Source organism: Mirounga angustirostris, unplaced genomic scaffold, assembly GCF_029215605.1.
Source record: "Mirounga angustirostris isolate CCGP_5_RB_7025 unplaced genomic scaffold, mMirAng1.0.hap1 SCAF_14, whole genome shotgun sequence".
In the NCBI taxonomy this organism is placed as follows: domain Eukaryota; kingdom Metazoa; phylum Chordata; class Mammalia; order Carnivora; family Phocidae; genus Mirounga; species Mirounga angustirostris.
The window spans coordinates 36334340-36348915 of NW_026991722.1; the positions used below are offsets into that span (position 1 = coordinate 36334340).

At 35.7% G+C, this 14576-nt stretch overlaps 1 protein-coding gene across 4 annotated transcripts in view; it reads left to right on the forward strand.

The window, feature by feature from the left end:
* RPRD1A (regulation of nuclear pre-mRNA domain containing 1A) overlaps nucleotides 1-14576 on the forward strand; it is a 71768-nt gene that overhangs the window by 35683 nt on the left and 21509 nt on the right. The window contains exons 7-8 of one of the 4 annotated variants that reach the window (XR_010407227.1): nucleotides 13-133; nucleotides 5793-9824. The exons of 2 other annotated variants lie outside the window; for them this stretch is intronic. Coding sequence is in view for 1 of the 2 variants with exons in the window: in XM_064577746.1 (XP_064433816.1) it covers nucleotides 13-54 (42 nt within the window). In the remaining variant the exon portion in view is untranslated. Of the gene's footprint in view, nucleotides 1-12; nucleotides 9825-14576 lie in introns of those variants that run through there. One more of the 4 variants, XM_064577746.1, reaches the window with a different exon arrangement.

A 14576-nucleotide genomic window follows, 5' to 3' on the forward strand; every position in this document is an offset into this window, starting at 1 on the left:
TGTATCAAGTAGGTGGCATCGCTGAAGTTGAAACTGAGAGGTCAAGATTTATAGTTACCATATATATAAGCTGTGATACCATCAGATAGTTTTCAGTTATCTGCATCTTTGAACATCAACTGTCATTGACCAGGTATTGATAAGTCGTTTTTTGTTTTTCTTTAAATCGAACATAAGTTCAAAGTATTCATTCAGGGATTGTCTATTTCACATTTTTTAAGGAGGTTGCTATTTAAAGCATTTGTAATGAATGAAAACATGAAATTATTTTGGAAATTATGAATCATTTTTGGAACTTGTTACTAACTTTAGCTGGTTATTAAGCAGATAACTGTTAGACTATTAATCTAATTTATATTTATAAAATGCATGTCACAGATTGCTGTAGAAAATCATATTTCACCATTCAGAAGTTGACATTGAATAAACTCTTGTTCACCTAGTTTATTATTTTGGAAGGCATTCATGGATAGGGGACTTAAAGTAACATTTTGATTTTGATACTGTTGGGGAGGGGAAAGTATAGAGATCAGCAGTTCTTTCACATTTAATAAGATAATGTCTTTGATGCTCTGTTCAGCTGGTATAAGGAAATATGCTTTTATAAAATCCCTATTTTATGTCATAGTATCCAGATGTGTTTTAAATTCCTAGAATTCCATAGAAAATTGGAAATCACAATTTGATGGCTCTTAAGTCAAATTATAGTTCCAAGTTCTAGAAGTCAGGATGGGAAAACTGTCGGAGAGGACTGTTTATCTTTTGCAGTCCTACATCAGTATATTCAGATTTAGCTCATTTTTTAAATTGATGGCGTAGTATTCAGTGTATGAGTGTTATTTATTTATTTAAATCTGTCCTTCTTCTCATGGTGTCAGATTGCAACCACTGAGTTGCTTTTATTAATTTTGTGCATTTTGGTAGTGCAGCAGAGAACATCCTGGTGAGGCAGGCTTGTATAGTTGTGCAAGTATATCTGCAGGATTGACTACTTTTCTATTTGGTTCTAAGTTTGCTTGTTAATGTTTGTCTTTTCTTTTATAGATTCTGGGCTTTCTGGATATAGTTAAGATGGTGTTCTCAATTCATAACCTTAAAAACACTATGCTATTTTTCTAATAATTTTTTCCTAATAATTTTATCCATTAGGATTTTTTAATTTATGGTGTGACATAGGGATCTAATTGAAAGTGATAGTAAATGTCCTTTGTCATGTATTAATGATTAATGAGTTAATGACTCAGTCTGTCTTTTATTATGTTGTGAAATGCCGTTTCTGTTATACTTAATTCCTATATATGTATGCATGGGAATGTAGTCTTTTTTATTCTAGTGGTCTATTTGTCTTACCCACCTTTAATTGTGCAGTAGATTTTTGTTCGTATTATTTTTGGCATTGTTCATGTCTGCAATTTTAACTAATAATGATTGTTGTGTATATGAATTTTTACTTCCTTTCCACTTACTTTATATATATTTGCTTTCATACTTAATATTTCAAATGACATTTTCCTAAGTAGTTATTTCTTACTTTACTTGGCCTTCTCCCTGTTTCTGAACACATTGTTTACTTTTGTTGTCCATCCCCTCTGTCTGCTAGACAGCATTATCCAGGATTTTCAAGACTGTTACACTTCCGTAAAACTTCTTTTTCCAGAAAGTTCAATTTTCATTTCTTAAATGCTTAAGATAAATTTTGTTTTGCCTGAGACATTTAATGATTAGAAATTCCAAATGTCTGCTCTCACACTATAGGAAATAAGAATGTTTTAAATAGCACTGAAAGTGCAGATTTAAAAATCCTCCTGAAGGTGTTACCTGCACATAGCTTTTTGATGGTTATTTATCAAATTTCAAATTTTATTAAGGGTATAGTGGTAAGGATATGGAGAACTGATTATGGAATCTTTCATCTGTAGTTCAGTTATTTCTTACGTTTTACTTTTTTTCACCGAATCATTGATTTAAATTTAGAAGTAATTTAATAAGATGGAGTTACATGGGTTTTTTTTTTTTAAAGCAGGCATTACTAATTTCTTAATGGTTTCTTATTTTTTGAGATCTAAATATCATTAAGTGTAAAATTTTTATGGTTAATTTACTTTTCAAGAATCATAATATTAATATTTTTTATTATGCAGTTAATCTATGTTCATCATAGGAAAAAAGCTCCGTTTTTTGTTTTTTTTTTAAGATTTTATTTATTTGACAGACCGTGAGAGAGGGAGCACAAGCAGTGGGGGAGTGGGAGAGGGAGAAGCAGGCCTCTCACTGAGCAGGGAGCCGGTTGTGGGGCTTGATCCCAGGACCCTGGGATCATGACCCAAGCCGAAGGCAGACGCTTAACAACTGAACCACCCAGGCGCCCCAGGAAAAAAGCTCCCTGAGCAAAAGGCTTAGCCCTGTGTTTTGGCTCCATGTATTTTGCATACTGTTCTTTTCATGTAATATATGTACAACTTACATCACTGTTTTCCATTTAGTGAATGGCTATATCATAATTTAACAACTCTGTGTTCTTTGACTAAGTGTTTCAGTTGCTTTGATATTATTGTAAACAGTATTGCAGTGAACATCTCTTCTAGTATACTCTTGACTCATCTATGTCTTCTTGTTTCATGTATGTGATAAATTCCTAAAGATGAAATTGTTGATTCATGTTAAGGACTTGATACATGTTATCAGTCTAACTTTCAGTAAGATTGTACTAGATCATTGTCTTTGATGATTCCCAAATATTATTTATAGGTCTTCTCTTCTGGGCTATTAATTTTCTCCAAAAAAAAAAAAAATGCATCGCATTTGCTGGGTAGATAACATAGGCCATCTGTTTTCAGAATAGTGCCTTACTTTTGTCTATGATTTGGATCTTCAAATGCAAATCTTTGGCTTGGTTTCTCACTCCTGTCTTTTGGCTCTATATGATAAGAGTTTTAACAGACTGATGTAGAGATTCTCAGTTGATCTTAATTGTCAACATTTCAAGGAGCTTGGTACCTCAAAGTCCTGACCCCTCCAAAGTTGCTCAGAATGAATTATATCACTTTCGGTCGTTATTCCTTGTTCCACTTTTTCCATCTTCCAAAAGTTTCTTGACAGCTGTGTAGTATGAGTCCCTTTTCTCCATTTCTTTCAGTTTCCACCTTTATAAATTGTTTTACTATTTTAGTGGCTTTTTGGGAGGGAGTGGAGAAAAATATGAGTTCAGTTTATTATAAAAATGGAAGACCATTGTGTCTTGTAAAATAGAACTATAGTATATGTGTTTTGTAACTTCTGCTAACTACCCTTGTCTAAGTGGTTGTCATACATTGCCTAGATTGTTAACAACTCATCTTCCTGTTCTCTTAATGCCCTACGCAACTGCAGCCTGGTTTATCTTTTAAGAAGTCAGGGCTCATCATACCCCTGTTTAAAACTGCACTGCTTCCCTTTACACTTAGATCTTATTTAAAACTCCATGGTAGCACTAGTCATGAGTCTCCATTTAACCTCATCTTGAACCATTTCAACAGTATCCATTTTACTCTTAAAGCAGGTGAAGCATTTCTCACATCAGATCAGGGTTTCTGCCTTGCTAATCGCTAACAGAGTAGCTGGATGCTCTCTCCACCAGATCTTTACTTAGCTGGTGCCTTTTTTCATTTAGATTTATGTTCCTGTGTTACCTCTTCAGCGTCCTTCACTGCCCTTTCATTTGGTTCCACCTGCCCTTTTCCCACCCACTGTATTACACTGTCGTTTTCTTTTTGGCTTTTTATTTATTTTTCCTTCACAGTACGTATCACTCTTTGAAGATTTAAAATATTGTATATGTACTTAGTTATCATCTGTACCTGCCATTAGAAAGAATGTGAGCTCCGTGAGAGGAAGAACTTTGTTTTTTCATGTTTATTGCCATATCCTAAGCACATGGAGTAGTACTTTTCTCCTGGTGTTTTTGTTGAATGAATAAATGATTCAAATGATGAATGAGTGAATACCAGTACAAATGTAATTTGTGAGAAGTATATAAATATTTATATTTTAAATTGGTGATTTATTTTGTAATTAAATCAGAAAAAGAATGTTGCCTTTAAAAATGATTAATGAGGTTTTTGAGGAAAATTATATCAAGCACAGTAGGTGAACTAATTTTTAAGTCATATTCGTCTAGTCCAATACCTTAAAAGGTGGGCCTTGTGTTCAAGAACTGCAGCTGAGCATTTGAAACAAAGGAATAAGTGGCCATTTAAAAATAAAATTATTTTACCAGTTTGCCCTGTTTTTCCTTCAGTAGAATAACATGTTAACAATATGTTAGAAAACATGAGTAACAAATGAGCAGTACTCATCAGTGAAGAAGCACTGAATATATGAGTCACAGTGCTACCTGGTGGAAGAACTGGAGCCACAAATGATATCGGTCTTTAAGCCAGTGTTCTTTCTTTTTACATAAAAAGAAAGGAATTTAATCTGTAATTGCCTTTTGCTTGCTCACTCATTTAAAGAATATAGCTGATAATAGTAATACCCTTCAAGAGGGGCATTGTGATTAAAGAATTTATGCTTACAAAGCAGTTAGCACTCTTGCTGAAGCCAAGTAAGTGCTCAGTAACTGATAACTTCTACTACTGTTCCTGTAGCAGCTGAGAATTACTAGAAGTGAGGTGAGATTGGAAAGTAGTTAGAACCAAATTGTGGAGAGCACTGAAGGTCAGGTGGAGCTGATGGTTGTAGCAGTCCAAAGGTTGGAGAGGAATGGTGGCATTGGTAGTGTTTGCAAGCCTGGTTGAAGTTAACCGAGTGGATTACAATGGGGGAGAATATAAGAAGACCAGATAGGATTTAATTAGAAAATTTTTATTATGGATAATGAAGGCCTGAACCATAGTTGATGATAGCAGTGAGAAAGGAATGGGCAGGTATGGGAAACCATTGAATCATAAGAATTTTATCAATTGGGTCTGAGGGTAGAGAGGTAGAAGGAATCCATGATAAATGAAATTTTGAAAACCATGGGGCAAATGATTCTGACATTGGCTAAAAGGATATTAAATAGGGAACTGGTGGGGTGCCTGGGTGGCTCAGTCCTTAAGCGTCTGCCTTCGGCTCAGGTCATGATCCCAGGGTCCTGGCATCCAGCCCCGCATTGGGCTCCCTGCTCGGTGGGAAGCCTGCTTCTCCCTCTCCCTCTGCCGCTCCCCCTGCTTGTGTTCCCTCTCTCGCTGTGTCTCTCTCTGTCAAATAAATAAATAAAACCCTTAAAAATAATTAAAAAATAGAGAACTAGTTTTGGTGGGGAGGATTTTGGTTTTAGGTAGATCAAATTAAACTTTTTCATTTTTATTTTTTGTGCAGTGAAGCCTATTATCTTTTCCCAGGTTTATTGAGATAACTGACATATAATGAGTGAACTATTTTAAAATTCTTTTTTTTTTTTTTGCTTTCTTAAAAAATTGAATAGTTGGCACTAAAGTTTTTCTAACTGTAAAAGTAGTAAGTGATCTTCATAGTTTAGAAACCCTTCATAAGAACACACAGATACCATCTTTAGTCTCATTACCCCTTAAATGCAATTGACAAGATTTGGAAGATGGAATCATATAGTGCATGCTATTTTACATACTGTCTTTTTTACACATTTATAGTAAACATTTTCTCATTATCTAAAATGAAGTATTTCTTTAGCCAGCTGCCTATTGTTTAGCAGTTTTTTTTTCCAGTTTCTTGCTATTGAAAAAACACTGTTTTGAATCACCTTTTAGCTAAATCTTTGCTTATCTGTGATAATTTTTTTCATAAATTCCTAGATGTAGGGGGGAAAATAAAGGAATGAAGTGAAGTGAAGTGATTTTCATGCTCAGTCTGCTACAATTTAAGAAACCAAATGATACCCTGTCTGGTGACAAGAGGAGGTGGAAGTGGAGATGCCTCTGTTGGATTTTACTGATGTAAATCCATATGACACAATCTGCGTGAAGACAGTTGGTAATAAAATCAGAACCCCTGATTTTACATAATTATTTTTTCTGCTTTTATCCTTTTACCAGGTCATTTAAATTGCATAATGCTCTAAAAGTAGCTGGTTAGTAGGGGAAATTCTGGGAGCCATTAAAGTGATGGCATAGTTCTTGCTTTTATATTTTAAAATATTGTAAAAAACACATTACCTAAAATTGACCATCTTAAGCATTTTTAAATGGACATTTCAGTACTGTTAAATACATTCTCATTGCTGTGCAACCTATCTCCAGAACGCTTTCATCATTAATGGGTACAGACTTTCAATCGAAAGTCTGTGCCCATTAAACAACTCCCCATTCCCCACTGTCCCAACCCTGACACCCACCATTCTTTCTGTCCCTGAATTTGACTAGGTATCTAATATAAGTGGAATCATACACTATTTGTCTTTTTGTTACTGGCTTGCTTCAGTCAGCGTCATGTACTCTTAAGTTTTATTAGTGTTGTAGCATGTACCAGAATTTCCTTTTTAAGGCTGAATAATATTCCGTGGTGTGTGTGTGTGTGTGTGTGTATACCACATTGTTTTCCAATGCATCTGTTGATGGGCACTTGGGTTGCTTCCACATTTTGGTTGTTGTGAATAATGTTGCTATGAGCATGGGTTCTTAGCAGATAACCCTTTTGAGTCCTTGCTTTCAAGTCTTTGGGGTTTATACCCAGAAGTGGGATTGCTGGATCATATGGCAATCCTAGTTTCAATGTTCTGAGAAACTGCTGTACCATAGCAGACCATCCATAACAGCTGCACCATTTTATGTTCTTACCAACAATGCACTGACTTCTAATTTCTTCACTTCCTCAACAACACTTGTTGTTTCTGTTTTTGTTGATAGTAGCCATCCTAATTGATTGGCTGTTTGTTTATCATCTTGAAGAAATGTCTGTTCATGTCCTTTGTCCATTTTAATTAGGCTGTTTGTTTTGTTGTTGTTATAAAGGGATGATATATATATATATATATAGTCTAAGGTTGATGATAACTTGTTACCAGAAAGAGTTTTGGAGATCATGTAATCCACCAGTGCTGGATTGTGCTAGATGTTATTCTAGAACATCTCCCCCAAAATAGCCTCTGCTTGAATGTTTCTGATGTAAAGGGAGCACACTGTTTTGAGAGCAGTCTTCCATTTTCTGGAAAATTGCTAGAAACATGTACTTCTTATTTTAAAATTTTCACAAAAGTATTTACTCAAACATATATATTTATGTGTGTGTGTATCCACACACACAGATTATACATTGGGGAAAATGGAAAGTATCAGAAATCTAGAATGGAAGATAAAAACCAGAATCTACTATTGATATTCAAAAAATGCACAGTTTGAAATAAGAGCCCCTTAGTTTTCCCCTGTCTTTCCTCCTTATAGACCAGTTTTGTTTATAAGATCTTAGACCCTTTATTGATGTGTAAAGAATCATTTTTCTTATTTTTTTATTGTGTTATTACCATTTTTCATGTATTGTTTGTCATTAAAAATTTTAAATGGATAGCTATTTCAGTCAACTATGTCAAAATAAAGGACAAGTATAGCAGTCATGAAGAGTGACAAAAATAGTGCAAGTCCTTGCATGTCTGAGAATGGCTTTCCTTTCTGCTCACCCATGAATGACTGCTTGGCTGAATATAGAATTCTTGGGTCATGTCTTTTCTTTTTCTCTTTGTCTTAGTTACTGTATTTTTCCTTTCTCTTGCACATTTAACACTTTGCCTAACATACGTAGGATATTGGTCTTTTGTTAATTTTGCTTGATATTTGGTGTTCCCTTTTATTGCGAAGATCTAAGTTGCCTTTTTTTTTTCCGTTTCTCCTTAAATTCCTGTTATGTTGAATCTTCTGTATCTTCATGATGCTTATCTTTTCTCATTATTTTTCCTCATTTTTGTAATTTTCCTTTAATATTTTCCTTGAGTTTTTTGTTGTTGCTGTTGTCTTTGTTGTATTTGCCCTTACAGTGTGCTTATCTGATGTTGGAAGTTGAGATTGTTTTCTTGCGTGTTTATGGGGTTCTGTTGAAAAAAGGGATTTATTATAGCTTTTAGTGGGGCACTTCACAGATTCTACAATTCTGGGGCAAGTCAAAAGGAAATCAGAGTCACAGGAGATGATAGTGCCAAAGTTGTGTGAGTTTGCCACGTTTGCCCACACCTGACTGGCACCTTGCCTCTGTTTTGCAAGCACACCCGCCACACCATCCGGTACCAGTGTGGTCATTGTGGTTCCTGAATCTTCATGTGGTTGGGAGTCCCGGCAGGCACAGGTCGCCTTGTGAAAGTGACCCACAGGAGAATCAGCAGTAAAAATGTCCATAACTACTAGAATAGTCATGCCTCCAAGAGCTTGATGCCAAGAGTGTTTGGACCTATTTAACGTAAATGTAAAATACTGTTTAAGTAGTAATTTTTATAAAGCTTAATGTGGGGTTTTTTTTGTTGGTTATTTTATTTATTGCAGCAATGCGTGCTTAAAGCATTTACTCCCCCTGCTTTTCGGTAACTTCCTAATCCATGGGTTTAGGAATTTTGCAATTAAATATTTAGAAGTGTATGTCTGATGCAAGTAATGGGCTCTGAGAAAGGATCTAAGGATCATTTCAGTAAACAAAGTATGTAACTATAGTAAGATCTGTAATGTGTCTATATTTTTTATTTTTTAAATAAAGAATATTTAAGTAAGGTCCAGTAAATAAAATTTTTACTATAGCATAAATAGTTTATGACATTTCTTTCTGTTGTGTATAAGCTTTACTTCTAGGCTCTGGAGTGTGCGTGTGTTTTTTTTTTTATGGAGTGTACATATTTTTGACAGTGGAGCATTGGCATTTTTTTGATCGTGTTAATTTTAGGACTACTTCAAACCTCTTTTATTTTTTTAATATCAGCCATTCTGGGCGTTGCTCATCAGATTCTTACGTACTTAATTTTTAAAATATATGTATCTTTATTATCTTATTGAGTCAATGTTTCAGCCCACAGATTTTCTTGAAAACTTGACTTTTGTCATTTATTTTGGCTCTCTTGGCTTGCTTTCTTTTGCAGATTTCTTAAGACTATATTCTGACTTATAGATAAAATGTTTTTATGTGTTGAAGAGATAAGGCCAGAACATAGGTCTGTCTTTGGTTAGAAATTTTTCTTAGTTGACTTTGGTCTTAGATCAGTGAACACTATGAGAAGCAGTTCAGCTTTGTGATGAAGAGTGGGAACTCTGGAACTGGATTATCTGAGTTTAAATTCTGTCTTTACCATTTACTAGCTCAGTGATACTAGGCAAAACATTTGACCTCTTTGTACATCAGTTTCCTTGTCTGTAAAATAGGAATAATAATTATACCTGCTTTATATGGTTATTATGGGATTTACATGGATTGGGTGTTTAACACTGCCCGGTGTATATATAGTAACTACCTCAGAAAGTTCCAGCCCCACACAAGAAAACTTGGAGGTTTTCTGGCTAGCTTATGTCTGTCTTAGATCTATAGTCCTCTCAAAAAAGGAAGTTTTTATATTGCTAGTTATATTCTTAGCATCTTAAGGATTGTGCCTGGATTCCTAAGTTCTTTTAAACAACAATATGTTTAGTCATTTTTTGAGATCCTGACTTACCTGTATCAAGCGTACTTGTCTGTTGTTTATGGAATCTACCTCTTTAAATTAGGTACAGTATTTGCTCATGTTCACCCTTTTAGTTCTTCACAATTTCTTCAAAGTGATTGTCTCAGAAATCAAGTTGGTCTAAAGTTCACCCCAGTGTTCTGGAATGTAATTGATTATGTTGAGAGACTTGGATTCAAATAAAGCGTTACATTATTTCCTTGATGATTTAGATTTTCATTCTGTTCTGTAGAAAAAAAAAAAAGCAGGATAGTTGCTTTGACATTCTACTCTTGACTTCTGTTTTAAGATGTTAGAATAAATATATAAAACTTAGTACAGTCTGTCTTTATAATACAAGTAATAAAGATGTATATATAGATACCTTACATATTGTTACATATCTCTTATATAAATAGAAAATAAAAAGATAGATATAATGAGAAGAGGATGAGAGGAGAAAAATAAGATGGAAAGCCAGATGAAATAGAGGGGTTGAGATGAAATGTATAGAGATACAGAGCTGCATGAATTGTTCAGTAGGTGGCCACTAGCCACCTGTGCTATTTAAGTTAATTAAAATTAAATAAAACATAAAATTTAAATCCTCAGCACTAGCCATATTTCAGATGCTCATTAGCCACATGTGACTTTTGGCCACTTTGTTGGATAGTGTGGATACACAGCATTTTCATTGTCACAGAAAGTTCTGTTCATAATGATTGGTCAAGATTGCTTAAAAGATAGGTGTTGATACACAGAAAATGAAGAAATTATATTTACTATATATAATATATGACATAGCTCTGCTCTGATAAAAAGGAAATGATGGGTGCCTCCCAGTGGCAGTATTGTTAGAAGATAGATACTGACAGGAATCGAAGAGAGGAACCGCATCTTGGCATTTACTCTACTAAATGTGGGAGCGTTCACACAAATACTCTGTGCCCCACATGGAACACCTAGAAGCAGGCGGCTGGAACTAAGGGTACTGCAGAGTGGAAACAATCGGGAGGATCAACTCCAATTACATCTCCTTTCTTGGGCCAGATTGCAGTGGTGAGGAATCTGTGTCTGTATGGGAGCTTGGAGCAGAGGAAAAGAGCAGTGTCCCTTCTGGCTGGTGAGGCCCAGGAGTGATGGGGATCATATATATTCAAAAAACCAATCACTGCTCTAAGTCCATGTTGGATCTTGTCCACTTTACTGACAACCAAAGCAGGTTACATACAGTCTCTAGTTACATAAAAATAATAACATCACTGGAACCACAGGGCATTTTCAGAAAGACAATACATAAGATAGTTGGCACAGAGGGAAGAAATTTCCCCTAGGAAATAATAGAAAACTCAGCACAGTAATGTACTGAAAATGCCTAAACACCTGTAGATCCCAGCCCACCTGTATCCACCAGAAAAGAGTGTCTTCACAACCATGTTACGAAAAGCTCTGTACTTCTAAATTCTGATTGACAAAGATTCGAATGGTTGGGAATTCTAGGCAAGTAAAAAAACAATATAAGCAACAACATTATAGTCATAATGGCTGTAAAATGAGAGCATAAGAGTGAAACAGTGGGACAAGTGAGCTACTTTGTGAGATTGTGGAAAAGTGAGGCTGCTGGTGAAGTTAGACTTAGTGTTTCATCTTCGCACATAATGCATTCCTAAAAAATGTGAATAAAAATAAATTATAGGACATTTTAGCAACAAAATTATGTATTGTGAGGGACAATGTTTTCCCCAGGCAGATTTCTTAAATTAAAAATTACTATTGTTAATATTTTTTTTAAGTTGTTTTGTTTTGTGTTTTTGAGAGCGTGAGCAGGGGATGGGGGTGCAGAGGGAGAGGAAGAGAGAATCCCAGGCAGGCTCCCTGCTCAGTGTGGAGCCTGACACAGTGCTTGATCTTACAACCCTGTGACCCTGAGTTCATGACCTGATTTGAATGCTTAACCGGTGGAGCCATCCAGGCGCCCCTGTAGTTAATATTTTAAGCCCCTATATGTTATTTGAGATGTAAAATTCGTAAGGACATGGATTAATTATTAAAAAGAATGCAATTTTAAATAATATGTCATTCTCTTGACTAGATAGGAATAACATTTACTAGTCAGGAAGATCTAATCTTCAAGTTGAAAAGGATTTAGTTTTTAGAGCCTTGAACTAGAACTGGGATGTTGATTTTGACCATAGTTCGTCAACTTTCCTTCAGTCTATAAAGCAAAAGATGTGCAACAATTTGCCATCTTTTATCTTTTCATGAAATGCAAAGAAGCAATATCCTCCTCTTTGGATTCATGTAATTCCCTTTGCGTTTGAACCACTGGTATTTTTTTATGCTGAATCCCAATTCAGAATTAAAAAATTCTGTTCTCATTTTCCTTTAATATGGAACATACAGCCAACCAGCTGAAGTCCAGGGAGTATCTGAATGGACCTAAATATTTGCCACCTTTAGCATGTCTTTCTATCATTCTTATCACAAATATTAGTACCCACATAAGTCTCCAGACTGCTGTACAAATTGGAATGACTGTAGCATCCTTATGGGGTAGCTTTGACTTGTTTGCTATCTATAGTGTGAAACCTGAATTTGGTGTCAAAGCTGTTTAGAATTACCTGTATACTGTGTATATACATAGTGTACATTAGGCGTACTGGTATATATACATTTCAAGCAAAATGAATTTTGTGTGAAAGTTGGGAGATGCCCTGAAAGTAATGTAGAACTGAAAATTTCACAGTACAGCTGTAAATGATGGCAGTGTTAAAGAGTTTCCTTTGACAGGATGAGGCAAGGGAACAAAAGCAAAAGAGAAAAAAGATGGACAGAAGGAAAACTGGGACAAAGAAGGAAGATAGGAACAAACAGTACAGCTTGCTTTATGCCTGCCAGAATTTAGTATTGTGTTCCCATCCAACACTTGGTATCATGTATAGCAGGTGACCCTTTTTCCTCAACTCACCACCTGTCTTAGAAGTTATCATCTGGGGACGCCTGGCTGGCTCAGTCGTTTAAGCGTCTGCCTTCAGTTTAGGTCATGATCTCAGGGTCCTGGGATGGATGCGGACTTCCTGCTCAATGGGGAGCCTGCTTTTCCCTCTTCCTCTGCACCTCTCTCCTGCTCTGCGTGCACGCCACACGCTCTCTCTCTCTCTCTCTTTCTCACACACACAAAAAAATCTACAGGGAGGAGTGGACCATCTGGATGGCTGGGGCTAGTGAGTTTGAGTTCTAGGTTGTCAGTTTGGGCTTTTCATGCTAGATTACACTCTGCAATCCCTTTCTTTCTAATCAGCACCAGTGCCCTTCGTTAAAGCTTTGTAATGCAAAAAAAGAAAAAAATAAAACATTTATTCAAGAAGCTCTGCTCTTGAAGCCTCTAGTAGCTTATTAGTTTTTGAATAGTCAGAATTATTTAGCCTCTTGAATGAATCTGCCAATAGTGCATAAAGGATATGTTTCCATGAATTCTTTGAGTGAAAAATTACTAGTGTCTTTGTACCTAACCTGAAACCCTCTGTTGCACTTAAACTTCACTGTAGGAGAGACAATAATTTAAAATTGAAAATTTTATCATAAATAACTAATAGCATTTACTCTGTGCCAAGGTATTGATCCTATTTTTATTTGTAATTCTATGAAGTAGGTAACTTGTTAACATGTTTTATAACTGAGAACACTGAAGTCCAGAAATATTACTATATTACAAATTTGAAAAACCCACTAAGCTGAATACATTAAAGGCACTTAGCTCCTGATGATATATTTAAAGATTTTGTTTATTTGACAGAGAGACAGCTAGAGAGGGAACACAAGCAGGGGGAGTGGGAGAGGGAGATGCAGGCTTCCCACTGAGCAGGAACCCCAATGTGGGGCTCAATCCCAGGACCCTGGGAACATGATCTGAGCCAAAGACAGATGCTTAACTGACTGAGCCACCCACGCGCCCCTCCTGATGACATTTTGATATATTCCATTTGTCTTATAATAAAAATCATAGAAAATATCATTGTAAACAGTTATAAAATTTTTTTAAAAAAACAGTTAATAGCCATACTGTATGTACAAATTTACGTTCTATTAGGATAACTTAGTCTTCAGGGAGTATAGAGTATGGACTTAGAATAATGACAGAACTTAGAGTTACAGGTTCTGGAACTTAACTATGTGAACTTGAAATTGTACAATACCAAGCCTGTTCCTTTCTCATCTTCAAAATGTAGATATCAAATCTAATGATTTGTAAGATCTGTCCAAGTTCTAAAATTGAGTGCTCTTGCCTTTTTTTCCCCTATTCCTTATCTGATGCTTGGGAACTTCTAAGTATTTAAGCTTAACTCAACTTAAAAAAGCAATATGTAGAATTTAAAACTTTTTCCTTGCCTTTTTTCCCTAAAACACTCTCCCACCATAAAAACAATACATGCTTATTGTAGAAAATCTGGAAAATAGGGGCACCTGGCTGGCTCAGTAGGTAGAGCATTCAGCTCTTAATCTCAGGTTGTGAGTTAAAGCCCCACGTTGGGTATGGAGCCCACTTAAAAGAAAAAAAATCTGGAAAATACTGAGAAAAAAATATGAAAAAGCACTCATGAGTTTACACCAACCATTGAAAACAATTATTAACATTTTGATATATTTTGCTCCACTTCTTTGTTTTTAAGTAGTTGCATATATTCACTTTGATTTTTTATTTTTATTTATTTTTTTAAAGATTTTATTTATTTATTTGACAGAGAGAGACACAGCGAGAGAGGGAACACAAGCAGGGGGAGTGGGAGAGGGAGAAGCAGGCCTCCCGTGGAGCAGGGAGCCCGACGCGGGGCTCGATCCCAGGACTCCGGGACCATGACCTGAGCCGAAGGCAGTTGCTCAACAACTGAGCCACCCAGGCGCCCCTCACTTTGATTTTTTTTAAAATGTATGTGCAAATGACTTTCTAAACTTAACATTTACAGCTGCTGACCAG